Consider the following 14,992-nt stretch of genomic DNA (forward strand, 5'->3'; position numbering starts at 1 on the left):
GTGAGGAAAAGTGGAAGTCATTCCATTACCACAAGTTTTTTCTTGTACCGCCATACTTGTAATGAGCCCCATGGCTTCTTACAGTTACCGGATAGCCATCTTTGGGAAAATGTCAGTGCACATGTAAACCTACAGTAGTAGTATGGCCTTTTAGGGAAAATGTAACACGTGTGTACTTACACTGGCAGAATGGCTAAATGCATAATGTATCATACAGGCTCCTTTGGAGTAGGAGGGCAGTTTATTGAGTTCTGAAATTGCCCCTTGTCAGGTTGATGTTGTTCAGATGGTCCTGACTATGAAGCTCACACCACTTCGTGTTCTGTTACGCCTGGTACTGCATGTATACATAAAAATAACACTGAGCTAAAAGTCAGTGGTTCAAGGACATTACTTGCAGACTATATTTTTTCAAAATAATTGCGAAGGGGGGGCTTGGTGTAAAACGGTTGGCAGTAGAAGTGCGACACTATGATAATCTTTATTGGAACTCAGCATTTCAAACAGTTGTCTTTGCAGAATGCTACTGTGTGGCAGAAGAGAAGACATATTCCTCCCACAGGGCCAGGTAGACTTGCCTGTAGAAAAAGGGGCTGGCACTGCCATGCTGTGACTGCATGTTCTCTGATGACACTTCCGGTGGTGTTGCACAGTCTGCAGGCTAATAAACCCCCCCCCCACATATTTCCTTAGGACTTGTGCCAAGAGTAGCCCCAATGCTATATTTACTGGTTTTCCTGACATTTCATGAGGCATACAATATTACAACTGTCGATGGCTAAACACAAGTAGGAAGTGGAAGACCACTCACCCTTCCTTTGTATGTGTAATGTGAAGAGGCCATTATACCCTTCTCGAAAATGAACTTATAGGCACTGTATGGGAACCCGCCGCAGCAGCCATGGTCCTCACTGTCACAGTCGACCAGCTCCTGTTCACTCATCTCCATAAGCTCTCCAGTCTTTATACAGTAGCGAGACTCGAGGGCGCCGACCTTTGGGAGGAGAAGCAAACCATGTAAGCCCTTGATATGGGTTAGGCGGATTCTCATGTGGAAACACGGCAAGCATTCATTCCCCTTACCTCGTACAGTATTCATAGCACTGCTCCTGAGTACAAGTTATCCCCCTGGTTGGAGGTAACAGATAAAGATTTCAAGAAATACTGCATGCAGTATTTCTGGAAAACTCCATGCATCACTTTTCTTTCTTATTTTTTACATTTGTCTCCCTCAGGTTGAGGAAGGAAATGGGTTGTGTGCTGTGGCAGCTCGTACAGCTACTGTATACATTTTTGAATGCACAGGGTCATTTCTGGGATTAGCGTGAAATGATCCAAAAGAAATGGGTGCAATGTCCTTTCAGCGACACCCATTTTTATGACAGGTGTTTTACTTTGGTATTTTAACCGAAAAAAACTTTTTGCATTTATTTGGGAGGGGGGTGGAGCATGTAAAGGGTGGGGGGGTCACAAATAAAAAAATAGGTAAATGATGGGGGGTTTGAGGGGATTCCAACCCAAAAATTCTTTTTTAAACATTTAGAAAAGTTTTTCACCAAAAATTCCATGGAAAAACACCCATTGTACACCTTTTTTTATTGTATTTTTTTAATAATGCGGGGGAGACCCCTGCCCACCCCTCACCCCTCCCCCACTTCTCCCTACCTTAACCTATCCCCTTACCCCACCCCACATATATTTCCTGACCAAAAAAATGCAGTCATTTTTCATTAGGTATTTTTGTATTTGATCATTTCTACAGATACTTAATTTCTAACCACTGTGTTGACTTTTCATCTCCTGCTCTTCTCCCCATAGAGTAACTTTATTTCTGCATTGAAGGGAAGTGGGGGCACTTCTCAGTGCAGAGATAAGTTATAACAACCTCATGTACTTTCTTAAAATGTTAGACTCCTTCTAAGGTAATAGAGTTAAATTGGTGACTCCATAGGCAAAGGATAGGAAGCAGAGCGACGAGAGGGTGTTGGTTTGTATTTATTTGTCGTTTTCTTTTAGCCAGTTGGTCAAAATCTGTCTGAATTTGGCATAAGGCTGGGGGGCTCTAATACTTGGAGGTAAGGAGTTCCATAGTTGCGCAGCCTTGAGGACTGGTGCAAAGTAGGTGACTCCACAGGCAAAGGATAGGAAGCAGAGCGACGAGAGGGTGTTGGTTTGGATTTATTTGTCGTTTTCTTTTAGCCAGTTGATCAAAATCTGTCTGAATTTGGCATAAGGCTGGGGGGCTCTAATACTTGGAGGTAAGGAGTTCCATAGTTGCGCAGCGTTGACTGGGAAGCTATGTCCCCCAATAGTGGAAAGTCTAAATCGTGGAACTTGGAGGCAGTTAGAGTTAGCTATTCTCGTTGGTCTTGAGGATGTTTTTTTGCAGATTCTGTCTGTAAGGTAGGGTGGTGCATTATTATTGAGGCACTTGTGGGTGAGGGAGGCAGTCTTGAGTTTGATTTTATCAGAGGTAGATAACCATTTGCATTCTCTTCTTGTAGAGGAGATATGCTCACTTCTATTGGTCTTCAATGCTGCTCTCAAGGCATTGTTCTGGAGAACCTTTATTTTATGGATGGTTTGTTTGTTCTCTCCGATGTAGAGTGCGTTACAATAATCCAATTTGGAGAGTATGAGGGCTCTAGCCAGAGTGAGCCAACTGTCAGTGTAGAGGAATTGTTTACTGACTCTGATGAGTTTGCATATATATGCAGTAGCCGATGCAAGGAAGTTAACTTGTTTAGTGAAGTTCATGGTGGCATTTAGGTAAAAGCCTAGGGTCTTCACTTCCTTTGCTACTTTTATGTTATTACCATCAATAGCGAAGTTGGCATAGCCTGGGCTAAATTTGGCTAGGAGGGTCGGGGTGCCTAGAATGATGAGCTCAGTTTTGTCATCGTTCAGACATAGACCATGAGTGGCCATCCATGCCTGAACGATACTGTAAATTCTATTCACCAAAGCCAGATCAATGGCGTAATCTCCTGAAAGCGGGAGGAGGATTTGGGTATCGTCTGCATAGTTAGTGTAGGCGATACCCAAATGGTCCATTTCGTCAAAGAGAGGCTTAGTGAATACGTTATAGAGTGTGGGTGACACACAGCATCCCTGTGGAACGCCGCAAGTTATGGGTATAGGGTCTGCTGAGGCCGAGGGAGAGAAAACTCTCATGGTCCGGTTACTCAGGAAGGACTCGATCCAGGTTATGGCCTCCTTGGAGAAATGGGCTGCGGAGTCTAGGTGACTACATAGGACTTTGTGTTCAACCAAGTCAAATGCAGCCGAGAGGTCTAGAAGAAGGAGTAGTGCTGCTTGGCCTTTGTCTCTAAACTCATCTATTTGGGCCTTAAGGTCAATTAAAGCCGTCTCAGTGCCATGTTGAGGGCGGAATCCAGATTGATGAGATCCTAGGAGGAGGTTAGATTCCAAGAAATTCTGTATTTGAATATAGGCCACTTTATCTAAGATTTTTAGAAGAAATGGCACAGTTGTGATAGGTCTGAGTTTGTGGGAATGGTAGGGTCAAGAGTTTGCTTTTTCAGTAATGGCAGAACCCAGGATTCTTTCAGATTATTCGGGACAGTACCAGTGGTGAATGACGAGTTGATAAGTTTAGTTATGAAAGGAGAGAGTTCTCTCGCAGCATCCTTGATAAGTTGCACCGGACATTGGTCTCCTTTGCAATTGGATGGTTTAAGTCCCAGTATGACCTTCTCCACCTCGATGGTCGATACTTTAGAGAAGCTGAAACGTGTTTCTTGTTCGTAATGTGGTACGGCAGCTATGCTCTGAGGCGTTTGGGGTGCTAGAAAGGCTTTCTTGTGGGCAATTTTGGTCTGTAGGTTGGCTACTTTGTTGGTTAGGGCGTGTTGGATACTGTAACACCACTTTTTGTCTTTGATACAATTTTCTTGTGGTACAATGGGTGTTTCCAGTTCTTTCAGGATAATGAACAGTTCTTTAACACTAGACTTGAATTGGGATATTCTGTTGTTATAGACTTCCTGTTTGGCTAAGAGGATGTCTTTCTTGTATTGAGATGAGACTTTGGTAAGGTTTAGTTTATTTTCTACTGATGGAGAGAGTCTCCAAGCCGTTTCCAACTTTCTTTTGTGTAGTCTCAGGTTTTTTAAGTGTGAGGTAAACCAAGAGTTGAGGTGTTTGTTAGGTTTACTATTCCTTAGTTTCAGTGGTGCAATATTGTCTAGGGCTGAATTCATGACTTCGTTGTAACGTTGGACTAGAGCGTTAGGGTCCATATTGTCCGGTATAGAATTGAGTTTAGGTAAAATATGGGACAGCAGTTTTTCAGCTGTCATGAGTTTTTTATTCCTTGTAAGTGAGGGAGGGGTAATCGAGGGCTGGGCCGTGGCTAGGTTAGTGGCAAGAGTGAATACTAAGAGATGATGGTCTGTCCAGATCTGTGGAACGATAGCTGTGATATTTACCTCACAGTTATATTCTGCAATCCAATCGAGGATTCGACCTTTGTTGTGCGTGGGTAAGTTGACTTTCTGGGAGAATCCAAGCTCTTGCAGAGTCACAGCAATGGCCGTAGAGTGGGTATCCTTAGTATCATTATATCCTAAATTGAAATCACCTAGCACTAGTGTTTGGGTAGTATTTTTTAGGTTGTTAGACAAGTCCATAGAGATGTCTTCGGAGAACGTTCCAATGGGACCTGGTGGCCTATAGATAAGGAAGATGTTTAGCATTTGTGAGTTGGCCGTGGCAACTTTGACCGACAGGCATTCACAAGATTTCATGGTTGATGCTGTCACAAGTCTAAGTTAGTCTTGGCTATTATTGCTATTCCTCCACCTAGAGAGGTGTGTCTATCTGCTCGCAGGATAGTATAATTTTTGGGGACTGCTAGCGATAGGGCAGGGCCTGCTGCGTCATGTAGCCAAGATTCTGAGATGGCCAAGAAGTCTAAGTTGTTTGTTAATAGAATGTCAGAGATTTCAGTTGCATAGGCAACTAGAGACCTAGCATTTATGAGGGCTCCTTTGAGGTTAGGATGGTGGCTGTCTGGTGTATGGGCAGTGCTAGTGTCATCTTTGGGCTTCTGTTTAGTACAGTTCAATGTTGGTTTTTTATGGTTAGAAGGGCGGGAGTTGGACTCCTTGGGTGCTTTCTGGAGTGGGCATTTTTTTTGAAGGTTTAATTGTTCCATTTGTTTCACCGGTAGCTCATATAATTTGGAGAGGCGGGCACGCAGTCTTAGGTTTCTGTCGGTAGTACTGTATGGTAGCTGTGTGGATGAATATTCTTGGTATTGGCTAGTTTTGTACTTTTGTGTGTCTAGTGATGTAGGGCAGAGGGAAATGTTAGGAGGAGCAGTACAGGCGAGCAACATGTCACTGGTTTTAATAAGCAGACTGTTAGACTGTAATGCTAATATGAAGGCAGAGGCAATGCAAAACATTAACCAAGCTATTTTAGCAAGGGTCCCTGATAGGTGTTTGTACAGGCTATGAGTGTGCATCCTGATGGTAATGGGCAATTCTAGGTGAGCCAAGAAGGCTACTAGTCAGCTGATGCCTGGGACACGCTATAAGCTATGAGGCTAGTTAAGCAGTGGCAAGTTCCTGAGACAGTATCAGATTCCAATCAACCAATCAAACACCTAAAGGTAGACAACCACCCATCTGAATTCAGCATTTTCTAGCCTTTGGTTAGAAACGAACAGCCAAGCTGTGGAATGAGCAATGAATAACAAATGGCCGCTGTAAACAACACAAGCCCACATCGCCCCATGGTTGATATACGCCATTGGCTAAGTGACTGTTTCAGAGAAGCAGAAGAGTCAGCTATTACTGAACCAGCCAGCTCCAAAGACTGAAAAGAAGACACCCAAGGGAGCTGCAGATTCTGAACTGAATGCAGAACCTTCTTCTCCATTCACAGAGAGGATGCTTTCCCCACCCAATCCTCACAGAGAGAGGATGCTTTCCCCGCCCACCCTGGCACTAAGGAATCACAGGATAGGCAGGTTTCAACGCAGGAGAATTCGTCGAATACTTTTTTTAACCGAATTTGGCCGCAAATATTTCTCGGGGTGGGTGGGTAAAGGTAATAATTAAGGTGGGGGAAAGTGCACTGGGATTGCAGGGGGGTGTCCCCCACATATATTTGAAGCCAAATAGTATAAAAGAAATAAAAGAAAATTAGACAAAATCGAATTTGAGGATTTCTTTTTGACAAAATCACATAGAACCAGAAATCACACCTGGCAAGCACATCCCTTAAGGGTTCCCCTTCCGCTCCCCTAGCGAAGCTCAAGAAAACGTGGGTTGTACTGCACATGGATTCAGAGAGAGAGAGGCATGGGAGAGAGTGCACAGATCTGCAACATGGGCGAACACTACTGTGAAACTGAGGCATTCACCCCACACTGAAGGGAGAACAATCCATATGCCAAGGGTGTTCTTTCATGTTCTGTGGGAGAACCAGTTTCACACTTAAGACACTGCACCCCCAAACACAAGCAGATAAGATCCAACAGATATGTGCCCACACGAATCGGAAGACCAACACCGGGTGCTAATCTGCAGGTGCACAAATGTGTTTCACATGGTCACTGCTTAGAGGAGCAGTTGCCTGGGACATCCTTCCTCCAGCAACTAGAGCTGAAAGGAGCATACTGACTTTCACAACACGGGTGAACATGTATCTTTTTCATATGTCAGGTTAGTTTCTGGGTGCCTGAATCCTGCCCCATGGACTAATATGCGTGCTTGCATAGGGGTTTAGCTCTATACCAACAAAATGGCATTCTGTTGACTTATAGGATGTCAAGTGTTGACATCAGGATGGATGTAGCGTTATGTCGAGTCTTGCTTTCCTCTTTCATACAATCAGATTTTTTTGTAATTGTCAATGTATGTTTTTGCAACTGTTGCTAGCAATAGTAGAGTTGCGATAAGAGGCAGAGCAGAGTATGTCGATGGAACTCGCATATTTGGCAGCTGAGATGGTGTTTCTTTAGAGGGATAGCTGTGGAGGGCAGAGCTTGCCCTCTGATCACCTGCTGGACATGCATAGAGCCTATTCCCAGTAAAGTCTGCTCCACCTTCACGGTGCTGGGCTGCCTGCTACAGATCTCTACTAGTGACAATGGGCCTCATAACTAGTATGGAGGTAGCCATGCCATTCTTACCGGCATGGCTACCCCCATACCGGGTAATGGGTCCGGGTACCAGAAATAGGGAATTACCGGGCCATGCCGACTTTAGCGGGCCCGGTAATTCCTATTTCCGGGACCCGGACCCGGTACATCCCCATTCCCATTTGAGCCCCCATAGAGCGCAATGGGAATGTGGAGGATGCTAGCAACAGGCCCGTTAATGACAGGCCCGTTGTTAGCATGCTGGTCTGCTAGCGGGTCCCGCTAAGGACATCTGGTCTGACCAGGCATCCATAGCGGCACCCGCGAGCAGACCTTGTAATGGGGCGGTAGAGTGATAACGGCACCGGCAGCTCTACCGGTGCCGTTATCACTCTACCGCATTCCCGTCTGCATTCATGGTTCACTTCCAGCCTCATCTCAGGTGCGATGTGAGATTAGACTGTGACCGAGCATATTGCATCAATCTGGTGCGCTGTCACATGACTGTTACCGCAATGTACTGCTGGAATGTAAAGCACTAATGGAAGGAGACAATTTATAAATGGATCAGAATTTGTTTCACAATTGGAATTTGGAACAACGTTGCAACAATGAATGTATCCTATGACTTGTGATTCAATTTCTGTATGAGTGCTTCCCACTGGCTATGGAAAGAAAAGGTTGTGTTCATTTCGAAGTTTGTGATAAATCACTCTTTGGATCAAAAGGTCAAAGGATGTCTTGGGAAAAGCTTCAGCACATCATCCAAAGGGTGGTCCCGGACGTTTATTAGTATTTGTTTACTTATTGGATATTTGTAAGGCCCCTATACAACAAGACCAAAAAAGGGGGGACACGAGAGAAGATAACAATAATGGTCCTATTAGGCCTTGTGATGTTCGGATAGGGCCAGCTAAAGATGTGTCAGGCCTCGTGGGGGCCGATTTCAACTTGATGATTCAGGGCCTCCTTACCTTTAACTGTAGAAAAACGTCTGAAGTACCCATGGGGTTCTTAATTTATAATGGAGACATATAGGAATTCTGCGAGTGTATTCAAATCTGCAAATTATCACGGACCAGTAAGCCAGCGGTGAGCAAAGACAATGAGGGCCTGATTCATGAAATTATTTGTGCAATAAATCAGGACTTTGCGTACCAAACCGCACGCAAAACCCTGTTTGTCGATTCATGGAATCGACTGCCCAAGACTTTTCATACTTTGCGTCGACTTGGTTCAGAGTGGGCACGTCTCTGCGAGTGGCCGAGTGCATGGCGTGAGACACCTCGCAGAGCATGGACGTGGCCTGTGCATAAACTGGAGTAGGGGACAGAAAATGCAAAATGGGGAAGAACAAGGGCAAATGTGGGCGTTACGAGGGACTGCCTGCTGGCAGTCCATCGCGTGCCCGCAAATGCGCATATCCAAGCGTATTCATGGATCAGTCCGCGCAACCTATCGACAAGGAAATGGCCATGCAAAGCATTTGATCTATCCGCCACCCGAAGGCAGGCATACAGACACTTGCACATAGAAATCACAGCGCAGAGGTAAGATTGGATGTTGGATTTAGGGGTTCATGCACACCGTCAGGGTTCTGATCAAACTTGAGGTGGTGCTGGAAATAGTTACAGGGACCCCAGGCACCCCCGTCGGGTGATGGCCTGGTTGTGGGGGGTTTGCAGGCAGTTTTTCTAGGGTGTGTAGCATTGCGTGCGAGGAGTGCGCAAAGGTCTGTTTCCATGGCAGAAAAGTCTCTGCCTGTGGGCGTTTTATGGGAGTTCCGGACGCAACTTGCGCATAGAGTTACTTTGCATGAACTATTCCAAGAATACGTGTAGCATGCAGATTTTCTTCTGCATGACGGTCCACGCAGTGTTGTTCTCAGCGCGCAGGTTTTGCTGGATCTATCCGCCCAAATAATACACTTTGGGTCTGATTTACAAAAATGCTTTCAGTGGGACTTTCCCATGTTAAAATGTTTTGTAAATCAGGTACTTTGTCTTTTTGATACAAAGTTTAAGAGCCCACAAAGTTACATATGTAGATATTGTTCTCGTGACAACTGCCAAGTTACCCTTGTTGCAGAAACCAGAAAGAATACCTCCTTCATTTCACCCAGCAATCACTTAACGTTTGGAGCAAATGATGGTGACCATGGGATTAATTGTCCATTCTTTTCTTCACAGCTACATTTCACCTCAATGATCTAGGTTTCAGTCGTGCAGAAGCATGGGGAAGTGCAGAAATAGCTGTGAAACTGGTAGCATGTGTGTAGGAAGTGACATCATGAGATTATTGTGTGCAACTAAGACAAAACAATGATTTCAAACATTCGTTATTTTTCATTTTTCTGCTTCACATGGCGTACTGTACACATTGCATGCCTTTCCTCAGAGCTCTCCTGGAAAGTACGTTCTCAGTGTGCTGGACATAAGTCTTTGTGACTAGCATGTACCATAATAGTCCATCACCAGATAAAGGCTTGTTTTAGGGGTGTTGTACCCTGCACCAAAAGCTGGTATTCTTTCTTGATTGACCCCTTAGCATGTTTTCTGCATAACACAATAACACAATATAATGGTTGATAATACTGGATGCCAAACCATTGCTATCTCGCTATTAGCAATAACCTTGTATATTGTGCAACTGTCCATTTCTTTACGGGTCTTTATCCTGAAGCAGAATGCCAATGGTAGATGGGGGAACGAGCGAATGGTAAAAGAAGTGCATGGGTACCCCTTAAAATAAAATAGCAGGCACAGCCGCTGCCGGCATAATTAAACCACCTCCGTCACATTAATCTAACGTTACACGTACTTACAGCAGCGAAGGCCCAGCACGAGCCGCAATAGTCGCCCTGATTCTTCACGTCAGTGACGCACTTCTCGTCTCTCCAGTCCACGTACGCAGGTAGGACCTTGGAGCTTGCGCTTTGGAACTTTGACGCACTTTTCTCTCTGATCGTTGGGACTCTGAGACAGGACATGGCTCGCAGCTCAGATAAAGTCTGAAGAGATAAGTATAATTATGAGAAGAAAAGCCAGAATGGGATTGAAAGGGAAAACATACGGTATTTTCCTAAGGGGGAGAGCGATTAGCCAATGTGTGACAGCCAAGCATAAATCAGTACTCCTTGCTTTAATGCTCTGGGCCATTTCCCTTCCCTTTGAAGGCGGAGAAGGAGCATTAAGCGAAATGTAACAATGTCCGCCGTGTTTTCCGAATCCGTCTGCAAAGTACAACTTGTTTTTTTCCCCAGCATTAGATTGTCATGCAGCCATAAGCAAATGGATTGACATGCAATCTTCTTCCTTTAGCACCTGCTACAGACAAGGGGCTTAAATAGAATCCATTGCAAATGTCATCTGCAATCCCTAATTTGCAGGTTGCATTTACATATTTTACAAAACAAAGGAGAATAAGTTCAAAGAGTAAATGGGAGTTGCCTGGTTTTACCCTTTACTGTTGCACTCCAAATTGCAAAAGTAGAACATTGCGTGATGGGGACCAAAGAGCATATAGGACCAATGTTGATGGTTTCCTGCATGCAATTACGCTTTTAATAAAAATGGGAGGTACAGGGCCTCATTACGAATGTGGCGGAAAGGCAACAACGGTGCCGGTAGTGCTACCGGCGCCGTTGTTACCTCTCCGTCACATTACGAGTTCTGCTTGCCAGTGCCGGACTGCACGCGTGGTCTGACCAGGCGTGCAGACCGGCACCCGCGAGCAGAACTCGTGATTGCACCGGCACCGTTATTAATGGTGCCGGTGCAACCATGCTTCCGACCCCCATTCTGCCCTATGGGGCAGAATGGAGATCGAGAGGCCGGCCATACCGGCACCCGCGAATGGGTAATTACTGGCCCATTCATCTCGTCATGGGCCGGCAATGGCCCATTCGTGGGTGCCGGTGCCGGTAGCGAGTTTGGCAGTAGCCGTGCCCTTAAAAAGGGCACGGCTACTGCCAAACTCGTAATGAGGAGAGTCTAGAAAATTAGAAAAATAGGGTGAGCAATGGGTAATATATTAGGGGCAGAAAAGGAGAGTGAGGAGTCAACTGTGAAGAAAAACTGAGTCAATGAAAGAGTCCACGCAGCAAAGGGATAATTATAAAAGAAAAGAGAAGTGAAAGGCAGGGAGAGGCAAGGGGATAGAAAGATAGAGGGAAAGATAGACAAAGAGTGGGTAAAAGAAACACGAGAGTGAAAAACAAATATAAATAATGGGAGAGAAAAAAAAATGTGCAGCGAAAAAGAGCACAATAAAATTGTGAGGGAGAGTAAAAGACAAAGAGGCACAAACAGAACAATCATAATTGTCTTCATAGATGCTTAATAGGTGTGAATGGATCAAACAAAAGCCATTCAGTACTGTTTTGTTTGTGTGTGTGTGTGTATGTGTGTTGTGTGTGTTGTGTGTGAAATATTTAAACTAGTAGACATTCCATTTCACTTTTTCCCACCACCTGCAAGTAATAGAATCAGAGCAGTGGTGGCTGGTGAATTTTTGAACTGGAGGGGTGTAAATGAAAGTGTCTAATATGTGTGGGCTACCGACTGCAGCCAGGGAACCCCAACCAAACAAATTGAGTTCCCGGGGCATTCTCCCCCTGACAAAATGTTTTAAAAATTGGTTAATATGTTACATTGTGCAGCACTTTCAGTAAAAAGCCACAGAGGTGCAATCAATGTTGTGCAGTCGCACATGACTAAATCCAATAGATGCAAGATATCAACAGTGCACAGGGCCATTTTTCAATGCATTTTCATTATGTATTTTCCCGCAACATATGCCAGTATATAAAACATTGCCATGCTGGCTGTCCCTATCAAATGTTCTTGCATGCTGCACCAATGTATGCGAGAATTACCATAGAAGAACTTCCAGCCAGTAAAAAATGCCATGCCATTGAAAGAAAGTAAATCCAGACTGGCTCCTGTGGATCTCTGCAACGTGAACATGCTGACTGACAGGAGAGGACTCCTGTCCTTTCAGGCAGCAGGTCTGACGCTGCTAGCGAAATAATGGGAGGTGGCGGGCCAGTCTTCCAATGCCCCACTGACTCACATTTTTGTGTGCTACTTTTGTTGCAGAGCCAATAGGGGTCTGCAGAAAATTCAAAAAGCAATACGAAGAGTGGCATGAGGTGTACTCCTGCTTAGAGGCAGACAGCAAAGTCTCCTGCTAAAATAAAGCACACAGAGGACTGTGCTTCATGTCACTCACGAAAGGTGGCTGCCAGCTACCCAGTCGATGGGGTGGCATCCCCCCACCCATAGTGGCGAGCCGCCACTGAATTACAAAAGGGACTTGTCAGGGGTACATGTATGCACTTTGGGTGCATGTGAACTGTGGCCATTCCCTCAACACATACCTGAGTGCTGGGCATATGCCTCACACAGAGATATGTACTGGCCAACTGAACCCACCCTCCATGACAGCAATACACTGATGTCTGTTCAGGGAGTGTGCATAGTAAATGGACATAAAAGCCAGTTATTGCAAATTAGTCTTCACATTTCCACCTTCAAAAGGCCATGCCCCCTATAAAGTGGCTGCTGGGCATGGCTGCAAGTCCCATACTGATATCTTTAATTACGTCAGAGTTAATGACAAATGTGATGTCATCTGTGAGGTCATTAATTATGCTATTTATTTATTTATTTTGACATTTGTAGAGCGCACCCAACCCAAAGGCCTCTTGGTGCTGTTCTTGGTAGAAAAACACAATGGTTACGGTTACCAGTCAAATGGTCGAAAACATTTGGTCGACAGACAATTTGGTCGACACCATTTGGTCGAATGCCAAATGGTCGAATTTTTTTTTTTTTTTTTTTTACCCATTTTTTGGTTTTTTTGGGAGGGGTCCCCCCCCAACCCCCTTTTTTTTCTTTTTTTTTTTTTTCCCCCACACGAAAACCCACAAAACACATATATATATATAAAAAAAAAAAATTCGACCATTTGGCATTCGACCAAATGGTGTCGACCAAATTGCAGTCGACCAGTTTGTTGTCGACCAGTTGACTGGACACCAATGGTTACATAGTTACGTATGCACACAGAAGTGACAGATATATACAAGATGATAGATTATAGCCTTGTCTTAGGTTACAATCGTCCTAATTGTCGACACAGTGCAGATTGCTGCTCATTACTTATTTAAGTAGCTCCTGTGAGAAGAGCCAAGTTTTAAGGTGTTTTTTGAATCTTCTGACCATAGTGTGGCCGGTAATGTGCTCCAGTGTCTAGCTACTACCACTGGGAAGCTATTGCCTCCAGCTTACTGCAGTTTTAATCGGGAAGGGGGAGTTGAGAGCAGGTGCAGTTGTGCTGAGCGAGTAGGCCTATTGGATTGAAAGGTTTTGAATTTTTCTGCCAGGTATTTAGGGGCTCACTTGTGTAGACATTTATGCATCAAGTTGAGTGTTTTGAAAAGGATGCGTTCCTGGACCGGTAACCAGTGGGAATTCCTTCTCGTTACAGAGATTTTAGTATTCTTAGAGATGTTTAGAGCAGCTCTAAGGGTGTTATTTTAGTGGTGGCACTGGTGACTCAAGTTCTGTCAAGATGGTAAAGAGTTCCTTAATTCCTGAGTTAGCGTTAGTTATTCTCTCACTGAATGTGGAGCTTTTCGTTGTATGACTGCCTGTTTATGCTTTTTAGACTCCTCAGCGAACTTGGCTTTGTTTGGTTCATTCAGTAATTTTTTCTAGTTAGCGTCAGCAGTTCTCTTGGCGCAGTGCATGATTTTTAGGATCGGAGTTTACGAAGAGTGGAGGTGGGCTACTGGTTTAGCTTTGTGCATGGATAGGGGCACTACTTTGTCAATAGCTGCAAGGATGGTTTGGTTATATAAATCCACCATGACGGAAGGCTCTTTAGTCCCTAGTTTTTGGTGTGACGTAATAGGGTGTAGCAGTGGTAGGATCTTTTTTGCTGTAATGTTTTGTTCATTTCTGGATAAGACAGCTTGGGCCACAGATAGGGGGATGTGGGTTGTCAGATTCTTGGAGATATTGAATGTAGTGATGTGATGGTCTGACCACGGGCATTGAGAGTTGGAAGTAATGTTAGTATTGCAGTTAAGGTCAGCAAGCCAATCGAGTATGCAACCTTTGATGTGAGTAGGGTTTTTAATTCTATGAGTGTAGCCTAATGCTGAAATGATGTTTTCAATGACTAGGGCATTGTTATCCTTGAGATCTTCAAAGCCCATGTTGACGTCACCTCGTAGTATGGTTTGGGAGGTGGGTTTAGTATTAGTCGAGAGGAGTTTGGCTACGTTGTCTTCAAATGACGATATCGGGCCTGGAGTCTATAGATCAGGTGAATGTTTAACGTGGTCATTTTGATAGAGAGTAATTCGCCATAATGGAAGGTAAGATTAGGACTCTCTCAGATGTTGAACTTTTCTTGGCAATAATGGATAACCCCCTCCTTTGGCAGTAAGTATATCAGTCCCAAAGATGGTGTAGTTTTCCAGGATAGCTAGTAAGAGGACTGGGCCTGCCGCGGCGTGGAGCCAAAATTCAGTAATGGCAATAAAGTCAAGATTATTCGTAGTGATGATATCCGCAATGTTAAGAGATGTGCAAGGAGAGACCTAGCATTTATGAGGGCCCCCTGGATCCTCGTTACTTAAGCCTTCATAATATGATCTTGGGTACACGCGGCACCTGTCTTAGGTTTATGTGTTGAAACTGAGATGTCAAGTTTGCTATGTTGCGAAGTTGGACTGTTCCTAGTGGAGATAGGTGAGAACCTCACATAGGTGGACGTAGTGTATCGTATGGGAGTTTTAGTAGCGTGGTTGAAGGTTCTGTAATTAAAGAGTGAGTTCCTTCGGCTAGTTGTGGGGATACTGGTTAA

The 14,992-nt window shown here is 44.5% G+C and overlaps 1 protein-coding gene and 1 long non-coding RNA gene across 4 annotated transcripts in view; one reads left to right on the forward strand and one right to left on the reverse strand.

Moving 5' to 3' along the window:
- LOC138513910 (uncharacterized) overlaps positions 1–14,992 on the forward strand; it is a 519,082-nt gene that overhangs the window by 195,008 nt on the left and 309,082 nt on the right. The gene's annotated exons all lie outside the window — the stretch shown is intronic.
- LOC138513909 (cathepsin S-like) overlaps positions 1–14,992 on the reverse strand; it is a 32,012-nt gene that overhangs the window by 7,350 nt on the left and 9,670 nt on the right. Inside the window, exons 4-5 of the mRNA XM_069629051.1 lie at positions 9,939–10,124; positions 812–994 (exon numbers count right to left, since the gene is read on the reverse strand). Coding sequence (XP_069485152.1) covers positions 812–994; positions 9,939–10,124 — 369 coding nt within the window. The remainder of the gene's footprint in view (positions 1–811; positions 995–9,938; positions 10,125–14,992) is intronic.

Source organism: Ambystoma mexicanum, chromosome 12, assembly GCF_040938575.1.
Source record: "Ambystoma mexicanum isolate Mex_15411 chromosome 12, UKY_AmexF1_1, whole genome shotgun sequence".
Lineage (NCBI taxonomy): Eukaryota > Metazoa > Chordata > Amphibia > Caudata > Ambystomatidae > Ambystoma > Ambystoma mexicanum.